At 46.2% G+C, this 9,781-nt stretch overlaps 1 protein-coding gene across 3 annotated transcripts in view; it reads right to left on the reverse strand.

Annotated features, from left to right (window-relative positions):
- Nucleotides 1-4,090, reverse strand: part of Dnajb12 (DnaJ (Hsp40) homolog, subfamily B, member 12) — a 22,557-nt gene extending 18,467 nt beyond the window's left edge. For 2 of the 3 annotated variants that reach the window (XM_013025680.1, XM_013025682.1), the window contains exon 1: nucleotides 3,877-4,080. In XM_013025680.1, the coding sequence (XP_012881134.1) occupies nucleotides 3,877-4,009 (133 nt within the window). In that variant the 5' untranslated portion in view covers nucleotides 4,010-4,080. Of the gene's footprint in view, nucleotides 1-3,876 lie in introns of all 3 variants that reach the window. The other variant, XM_013025681.1, reaches the window with a different exon arrangement.
- Nucleotides 4,091-9,781: the final 5,691 nt, after the last annotated feature.

A 9,781-nucleotide genomic window follows, 5' to 3' on the forward strand; every position in this document is an offset into this window, starting at 1 on the left:
CCCTTGGGGCTGGGAAGGTGGCTCAGTGGTAGAGCGCTTGCCTTGCATGCCTGAGGCCCTGGGTTCGATTCCTCAGCACCACATAAGCAAAAAGAACAAAGCTGGAAGTGGTGCTGTGGCTCAAGTGGTAGAGCACTAGCCTTGAGCTGAAGAACTGAGGGACAGTGCCCAAGCCCAGAGTTCAGGCCCCATGACTGGACCCCAAAAAAAAAAAAAAAAGAATATTACCCTTATCTTATTCTTGTCATGAAAAACCTCAGTGTGTATGTGCGTGTGCGTGTGTGCGTATGTGTGTGTGTGTGTGTAGCTCAGTGGTAGAGCATTTGACAAGTGTGAGGCCAAGATGGAGTCCTAATAACACACCCACACACACCTGCAAAAAACAAAACTTTGTTTCCTCACTAACTACCAAATAAAGTGAAAATACCTTAGTCTGGTAGAAAAGTAGATCATAATCTAGCCTCACTTTATTTTCTAATCTGAATCCTTTATATGAATTCCCACCTTACTGTTTTTCAATCTCCCTAAAAGTAATGCCTTCTAAACCCTCTTACAATTTTCGGCTTCCTGTGTTTTCTAGAATGCATTCCTCCAAATATTGCCTCAGCTCAAATACTCTCATGTTATACTCTGAACAAGCTTTCCCTCTATGAGATACCATTATTTGTGTGCTCTAGCTACAACATACACTTGTAACTGACTTGTGACTGTCTTATCTCCAACATTCCTCCTCAGATGGTAGAGACTAGATTTTCCATCTTCAATCTTAAGCTCTCAACATCTAACACTATGCTAAGTTCTTGTAAAGTCAGTATTATCTTGTGCCCTCCAATATATACTTTTTTTCCCCTGAAAGCCTGCATCTCTGAGGTAAGAGATCACATTTTGCCATTCTTGATATAGCACCCAGCACAGGGCTTTGCAAACAAACAAAAAAGCCACAATAAAAATGCATTAAATGAGCATTGGAATGTACTCAAACCCAAAGCATCTAGCATAGACAACCACTTAATATTTTCCTAAAATTTTCCTTATTCTAGACTTTAACTATTAACTAGCCCCAGTTCCTTGAGTCAGTGCAAGGCTGCGGGTTTATGTAGATGAAGCCCACAGGCTTTCTAGAAGAGAACAAATATGACAAATATCCACCAGGTGAAACTAGTGTCTGAGGCAATTCCAGTGCCTGAGCCTAAAAGGACACTGGCCAGGCTACTGAACTGGCACCAGAGACATGTTCCTGTATCCAGAGTCCCTGCCACTGCCATCTTGTCTGGGTTGTCTGCTCTTCAGTGTCCCAGCAGTAGCAGTAGCAGTGAAATAGAATCCTGGCAGCTGGAGAGCCTGCACCCCACTGTGCTCCTCACTTACTGAGTGATTTATTTCAAAGGAAGCTCCTTGGGCAGGTTATCTCAGGAGTTCTGGCACATACAGACTGTGAGCCTCTCCAAGAGGAGGCAAACAGGCCAAAGATCAACCTGTGGAGTCAGGAGGGAGGAAAGTTCAGATGTCCTGGCAGCCTCTTCTGCCAGCATCCCCCTTTCTCCGTTTCATAACGTAGGCAGGTAAGGTGAGGAGGCTTTTGTTGTTGTTGGCCATGGGGCTTGAACTCTGAGCTTGGGTGCTGTCCCTTAGCTCTTCAGCTCGAGGTTAGAGCTCTACCACTTGAGCCACAGCGCCCACTTCCGGCTTTGTTTTTGTTTATGTGGTGCTGAGGAATCGAACCCAGGGCCTCATGCATGTGAGGCAAACACTCTATCACTCAGCCACCTTCCCAGCACCGCCTATTTCATTCTTATAGGTTTATAGCTTTCTCATTTCTAGCTGTGATATCTTGAGCAAGTCCCTAATCACTGATATATTTCCTCATCGATTGAACAAAGATAATAATCTTGTGCTGCCACTCACACAAGCAGGATGAGTGACAAATGCATGCAAAAGAGCTGTTCATATTGAAGAGCCCTGTGAGAGGATCCCCCCTTCCCCGCCTTTTCTCATCCGGAGTTTGAACTCAGGGCCTGGGTGCTGTCCCTGACATTTTTCAGCTCAAGACAAGCATTCTACGCTTGAGCCACAGCTACATTTTTGGCTTTTTGGTGATTAATTGGCTATAGAGTCTCATGGATTTCCTGTCTGGGCTGGCTTTGAACCACAATCCTCAGCCTCAGCTTTGTGAGTTGCTAGTATTACAGGTGTAAGCCACCAGTGCCTGACTTCTTTTTAATTTTACTTTGCTTTTTTTTTGAGATAGGATTTTCTTATGTAGTAGACAATGAAGTCTTGAAATCACCATCCTCCTGCCTCAGCCTCCCAAGTGATGGGTTTACAATTGAGCTCCACGTGACCCAGCTGGGTATTCTTACTTTTCACATTATCTGCACCAACTCCCTAATCTTCTGCATAAGGAAACCCAATCTCAAAAAGGTCACATGGTCATTCATGGTGAGATCTAGGTCTTCTAATTTTCAACGCCAGTTAACACCAGACAGTTTACTAAGTGCAATCATCAAGCAGCCCTGTGCCTTTTTCCTTTCCAACTTGTATTTAGAACAACTTACTAAAAAATGTAAAGAAGCTGGGTTCTGGTGGCTAATACCTGTAATCCTAGCTACTCAGGAGACTGAGATCTGATGATTGCAGTTGAAGCCAGCCTAGGAAGGAAAGTTCCTAAGACTCATCTCCAATTAACCACCAAAAAACCGTAAGTGGAGCTGTGGCTCAAGTGGTAAAGCACTAGCGTTGAGTATAAAAGCTCAGGGACAGCGCCCAGTTTGGGACTGGAACATACACACAAAACAACAAAAAATCGTTTAAAAAAAGTTTCAGGGGCTGGGAAGGTGGCTCAGTGGTAGAGTGTTTGCCTTGCATGCATGAGGCCCTCGGTTCGATTCCTCAGCACCACATAAGCAGAAAAAGCCGGAAATGGGGCTGAGGCTCAAGTGGTAGAGTGCTAGTCTACAGCTGAAGAGCTGAGGGGCAGTGCCCAGGCCCAGAGTTCAGGCCCCACGACGGACAAAAAAAAAAAAGTTCCAAAAAGGAGCACTGTGTCAGTGGCTCATGCCTGCAATCCTAGCTACTCAGAAGGCTGAGATCTGATGATTGTGGTTCAAAGCCATCCCGACAGGAAAGTTTGTGAGACTTTTATGCCGAGGGCTAGGGCGAAAACTTCAGGGACAGTGCCCAGGCCCTGAGTTCAAGCCCCAGGACCTGCACAAAAAACAAGAAACAGAAAGGGGGGGGGGATATCCTGGGTATAAAGAAGCGAGGAATAGTGGATTCCTTGCTTAGGCCACTCAGCACCTCAGGGAAGCCACTGCAGGAGAGAGTGAAGAGCAGGGTTTCGGGACAGGCCGTCCAGGGTGGTGGAGTGGTCTCCGGCCCTGGTCTGGAGTGAGTGAAGATATGAATGTGTCTTTCCAGGGCGTCCGAAGATTGGAAGTGTTTTCTTCGCTAAAATCCGGTTTATCCCTGGCTACAGCTATGTTTATTTTCCTGAACTATAATTTTTCCCAGGCCGGCAACTGACTCCGGGCCACAGCACGGCCCCTTGGGAAAAGTAGTTCGGATTCCCTTTCAGGTGAGTTCCTTTTGCTCGGCCTGTCAGTGCGACTCATTCTAGGAAACTTCATATTCAAAGGGTTCCGGCAGCAACCCGAAAGCAGATGTTGGGACCACCAAGGTGTTTAGGTGTCTAGCATCCTGCAGAGGCGCGGGAAAGAAAGACTACAACTCCCAGCAGCCAGCGCGCGCCCCTACTGCGCAAGCGTAACTGCGCCTCGTCACCCCTCCCCCTTCCCCAACTGCTCCTGTCGGTCCGTTCCCGAGTTCCCCCCCATCAGTTCTAATGTCCCCTCCGTCTCTCCGGCACCTCACACTCACCGCGAACACGCGGCGTTGGGTACAGCCGCTGTGCCTTCTCCAAGAAGCGGAGCGCCCGGTCGGGCTGGTTGCTCTGGATGGCCTTAAGGGCGATGCTGATACAGCGCTCAGCTTCATCCTTGTTGGATTCCATGGCGGAACCCGAGCGCGGAACCTGGGAGGGGGAGGCCGGGCGAGCGAAGGGCTGCGCCAGCTGCCGGCGCGTCGCGGGGCCGGCTGGGTGCACACTGATGACGTAAGGCCACCGCCTCCTCTTTAGAGATTTGAGCTAGTGGAGTCCGGGCGGAAGCGATACCGTATGTCTTCTAAGAAAGGGTCGCTGGGTTTAGATTTAATGATGTGTGCTATTTTTAGTTCTCGAGCCCAAGGTGTTAGCTCTGGAGTCTTAAGAGTACACGCGCACGTTTTTGGTAATAACTATGTGCTCGAGAGGAAGGAAACATCCATTCATTGAACAAATACTCTGTTTACCCTCTATCAGGCAGGGTTACCTGATGGTACTACACCACTGGAGTCTTGAATTTCTTCGAAGCTCATTTTAACACACATCTGAATTCAGGAGGGGTAGGTACAAACGACTGTCTAGAGGAAGGGTGGTCCTGGCAGAAGGAAGAGCAAATGCAAGAAAATAGTGATTTTTTTTTTTTGTTGTTGTTGAGTTATTACAGAACCAAGGAGTAGAAAACACTGGAGAGCATGAAAGAGTCCACCACAGAAAGGATCCATCGGTTTCCAGTTCTTTCAGCTATAACTCCAGTGACAGCGGTCTCATCAAGGTTGCCAGTCACTTCTCCATTGTCAAGTCCATTGGTCATTCCTCAATCCTTACATGACTAGGCCCTTCACATAAGGCCACTACAATAAGTCAAACGAGTTATTGTTGGCTTTTTGTTGGCAAAAGGCTTCTTATAAGAAGCCAAGATGAGGGCTGAGAAGGTGGTTCAGGGATAGAGTGCTTGACTTGCATGCATGAGGCCCTGGGTTTGATTCCTCAGCACCACATAAGCAAAAAAGCCGGAAGTGGCACTGTGGCTCAAGTGGTAGGCCGCTAGCATTGAGCTGAAGAGTTGAGGGACAATGCCCAGGCCTCACGACTGGCACCCCCCCAAAAAAAAGCCAATATGAATTAGAAGCTACTGTATAATCCAGTTGAGAATAAATGGTAACTTGGATAAGGGTAGGGGTGGAGGTGGTGAGAAGTAGTTATGTTCTGGATATATTTTGAAAATACAATCAAGTCGTTTTGGCTGATGCAATGTGTGAGAAAAAGAGCTGAATGTAGCCAGAGAAGAGTAGAATTTGATTTTGGAAACTTTCAGCACTTCTGTATTTAGGTGTCTAGAAGAAGAAGAGACTTTAGGAAAGTAGAATGTTAAGTAGTGGCTTATAAGGTAAGAAAACAAGTTATCTCAAGTGAAGCAGATGTTTCTCTGGGAAAAAAGGAGTTTATCAAATCCCATGGAGAGGCCAAGCAGTATGAGAACCAGGAAATAACCCAGAATTGTATCAGTGGTGACTTTGATATAATTGCTTTTAGTGGCTGGTAGGGAGATGTCAGACAGATGGAGATGTATTCAAGAGGATAAAAGGAGGATGAAGTGGATTGGTAGGAGGAGGAATGTGGGTTCCTGTGGAGTTTGTTTTTCTGTTAAGCTGGGGTATTTTGTGATAGGAATTATGTAGGCAAGACCTTTTCATAGTGCAAGCAGGAGAGGAAACAATTAGAATAGACAAGAGGAGGGGAGGGATTGAAGGTGCAAGGGGGAGACATTGGCCTTAGTCGCGTGGACATGCATTGCTTTTTAGGAGTCAAGGCAGTGTGTGTGGACACCTGTCAGGCTGGCTGGTAGGTGTGGAAGTGAGGGCATGAGGACATTCTCTTCAGATAGGACCTCCCATTTCCTCTTCCCAACACAAACCCTTATGTCTCTTGCTAATGAAGAAATCTACACCTCCTTAATTCAGTAAAGTTAAGGTCTCCACGGACTGATAGGCTCCTAATCTATTAATGATAAATATTGGGTCCCTTTCAGACAGACTCCCTGAGGTTGCTTGATCCAGGACTACAATGTCCAGCTTCCCCCTCCTACTAAGTATCGTGAGGTTTCTTCCATTTTAATGAGGTCTCTCTTCTGTTGACCATAGGGTACTTATCAGTGACAGAGGTATTCACTCAAGTGGAAAAGAAGCCTGTAAATTTCATGTGTTAAGGAACTAGGTTGTGATTGCTCAGCCACAGGCCAGTGAGTTCTCTTCTCCTGAAAAGCATATGAAATGACACAGTCTTATCTGCAGTTTGACTCTATAGTCAGTTCTGGGTAGTTCTGGATCAGTGGGGATCTGGAGAGAGGGCTGAGTGCATGTTGAGTGATTTTAGGTCACTGTGAGAGGGAGCCCTTTGTGCCTTATCTTGCCTGAGCCATGCAATTTTTCCTTCCTTCTTTCCTTCCTTCCCTCTCCTTTGTCTTTTCCCCCTCCCCTCATTCCCTACTTCCATCCTTTCCTCCTTCCCTCCCTCCTTCCCTTCTTTTCTTTCTTCCTTTTTGTGTTACTAGGAACCCAGAGCCTCCTGCATAGATCAGACCTCTACCAATTGAATCACAACCTCTGCTCCTGTTTCTATCCAGAATTTTGTTTCAGAATGAAGAGTGAATGAACAATGAACTAAGCCTGAAGGCTGGTCTAACCAGTCCTCGTGTTGTCACTCACACCTTTCTTTCTTTCTTTTTTTTTTGTTGGTCGTGGGGCTTGAACTCTGGGCCTGAGCGCTGTCCCTGTGCTCTTCAGCTCTATCACTTGAGCTACAGTGCCACTTCCGGTTTTCTGGTGGTTTATTGGAGATAAGAGTTTCACAGACTTTCCTGCCGGGGCTGGCTTTGCACTTTGATCCTCAGATTTCAGCCTCCTGAGTAGCTAGGATTACAGGTGTGAGCTACCAGCGCCTGGCTCACACCTTTTTTATAGACCTTAGTCCAACAAGGTATCTTAGTTTTTGAGGCTAATTTGATTTTTATGGATCTTTTTCAGTCCAAAGTCCAAGCATAAGCCATACCCAGCTTAGTTTATGTTCATAATGGCCTACAGGTTTTGCTTAAAATAAAACTGGCATATCAGAGATGACCTGAAATTACACTTTCTCTTTATTGTCATGATTCTGGTCTAAGGGAAAAATCTATAAGCTTCTAACTTGACTAGCAGGCATGTAGTATCTAGACAGATGAGACACAAATCTTTACTTACCTTCTTCACAGTTACCCAAACACCACTGGCAAAGTGAACCAACCAGTGAATCTTAACAGTACTTAACTTTGCTTCTGGACTGAACCCAGCCTTGCATGAACTGGACATCTGCTTCCCTATCTCTCTTCATTGGAGAGACAGAATTCTCAATCGACTATAACAAAATTTTATCTTCTACCATCCCTCTCCATCTCTACCAAGATACCTCTCACCTCAGCAATCTATTTGCCTCTTCTCTTTAATTATCTTTTCAGTCTATCCAAGCAGAACTCATTCTTTAGAACTCAGTTTAAACCCTATCTCCTCTGTGAAGTAAGAGAATTGATTTAGCAGTCATGTGTCTTTCTTAGAAGTCAGGCACTGTTAAGGTACTGTAGGGATTTTGAGATGCACAATGGACAGAACCTGGAGTTTGGTCTAGAAAGGGAGAAAGGAATAGAAGAACTACAAGATCATATGATGGTGATTTCCACAGTGGGACTGTGTAAACTCAAGAGGGGTTCACAGGGGAGTTGTTATCTGTGTGTAGGGTTAGAGAAACTTTTTGTCCTGCACAGCTGGCATCCTTGCGACATTCTGTTTCCAGCTATTCCAAGATGGAGACCTTGCCTTATGGCCTGAGCCAAAAGCCTGATAGACAGCCCAATAGTTTTGATTATTGCCTGCCTCTACTGGAGCTTGAACTCAGAGCCTGAGTGCTGTCCCTTAGTTTTTTTGCTCAAGGGCAGTACTCTAAAACTTGAGCCACAGTTCTGCCTCCAGTTTTTTTTTTTTTTTCTTTTGGTCGTGGTGCTTGAACTGTGGACCTGGGTGCTTTCCCTCAGCTCTTCAGCTCAAGGCAAGTGCTCTACCATTTGAGCACAGCACCACTTTTGGTTTTCTGGTGGTTTATTGGAGGTAAGAGTCTCATGGACTTTCCTGCCCAGGCTGGCTTTGAACCATGATCCTCAGGTGTCAGCCTCCTGAGTAACTAGGATTACAGGCGTGAGCACCTCCGGCCTGCTGCCTCCAGCTTTTTAAAGGTGCTTAATTTTCAGATAAAAGTCCCTTATCTGCCCTGTTGGCTTCAGATCTTAGCTTTCTGAGTAACTAAGATTACAGACCGGAGACCCTAGCACCAGGCTTATATTTTTACTTTTAAACTGCCACAGTATCTGTAATTATCCTGCATTTAAAAATTTCTAGCCAGGCAAAGTGGCTCAAGTCTTTAGTCTTGGCTACTTGGGAGGTAAAGCTCAGGAGATCATGGTCCGAGGCCAGCCCAGGTATAAAAATTTGAGACATCATCTCAACCAATGGCTGTGTGTGGTGGTGTATACCTATCATCTCTAGAAACATGGAGAAGTACAGGATCATAACTCAACTGCCTGCTCAGACTTGCATAGAGACCCTATCTTGAAAATAATCTATGTACCATGCTGGTGGCTCACATTTGTAATCCTAGCCACTTAGGAGGCTGGGATCTGAGAATCGGTTCAAAGCTAGCTTGGGCATGAAAGTCCATGTGATTCTTTTTTTTTTTTTGGGGTCCAGTCATGGGGCTTGAACTCTGGGCCTGGGTGCTGTCCCTCAGCTCTTCAGCTCAAGGCGAGCGCTCTACCACTTGAGCTACAGCGCCACTTCTGGTTTTCTGGTGGTTTATTGGAGATAAAAGTTTCATGGACTTTCCTGCCTGGGCTGGCTTTGAACCATGATCCTCAGATCTCAGCCTCCTGAGTAGCTAGGATTACAGGCGTAAACCACCAATGCCTGGCTGGAATTGTAACCCCTTTGTACAACTAAATAAAGGTTAAAACAAGAGTGTGACATCAGAGGAGGAGAACAGAGCAGTGGTGGGAGAGATGGCAGTAGAGGTGAAAGGGGGAGGGGGATGCCTGTTTTCAGTCCCAGCCTGGACAGCCATACTGCCTGGCTGGTTCAGACCGCTCTGTCTCTTGATAGCTGGTCATTTTGGATTAGTTAAGTTAGCTTCTTAGGCAAAAGTGTCCTTTCCTCCTAAGGGCTGTGAGCATGAAGGAGTGCTGGCATATACAGGACTTGACCCATGTCTAGTTGAACAAATACCAAGAGTTACTCATTCCTTGTTATTAGGTAAGGAGCTGAGTTTCCTGATCTGTGTACCTGCAAGTGAGGGAGAGGTTACAGTGGGGGAAACCACTGAAATTGGAGAGATAATTCTGGATCCTTTGCTACTTAGCTCTGTCCTCTTACTAAGTTATCTAATTCTTCAGTGATCTGCTCCCAGGTTCAGCTCTCAGGGGTGAAGGAGATTCAACCACAAGCGCATGGAAGGGCACACTGCGGATTATGAAGGCCATCGTAAATGGACAGTTCCAGTTCTCCCTTGTTAAGCTGGCATTCCTAGCTTGGCTTCTAACTTACCATAAAACTTTATGCAGACTGAGCTGCAAGGTCCTTCCAACCCTCTGTATGCTGGGGAAACTGAAATCTATAGATGTTCTCATGGGCTCCTTGAAGAAAAACTGGCAGTTTCCACTTTTTTTGTGTGTGTGTGCCTATACTGGGGCTTGAACTCAGGGCCTCATGTTCTCCCTTGGCGGTTTTTTTTTTTGGTCCGGTCGTGGGGCCTGAACTCTGGGCCTGGGCGCTGTCCCTCAGCTCTTCAGCTCAAGGCTAGCGCTCTACCACTTGAGCCACAGCACCA

Source organism: Dipodomys ordii, unplaced genomic scaffold (genome assembly GCF_000151885.1).
Source record: "Dipodomys ordii isolate 6190 unplaced genomic scaffold, Dord_2.0 Scaffold86, whole genome shotgun sequence".
Taxonomy (NCBI): domain Eukaryota; kingdom Metazoa; phylum Chordata; class Mammalia; order Rodentia; family Heteromyidae; genus Dipodomys; species Dipodomys ordii.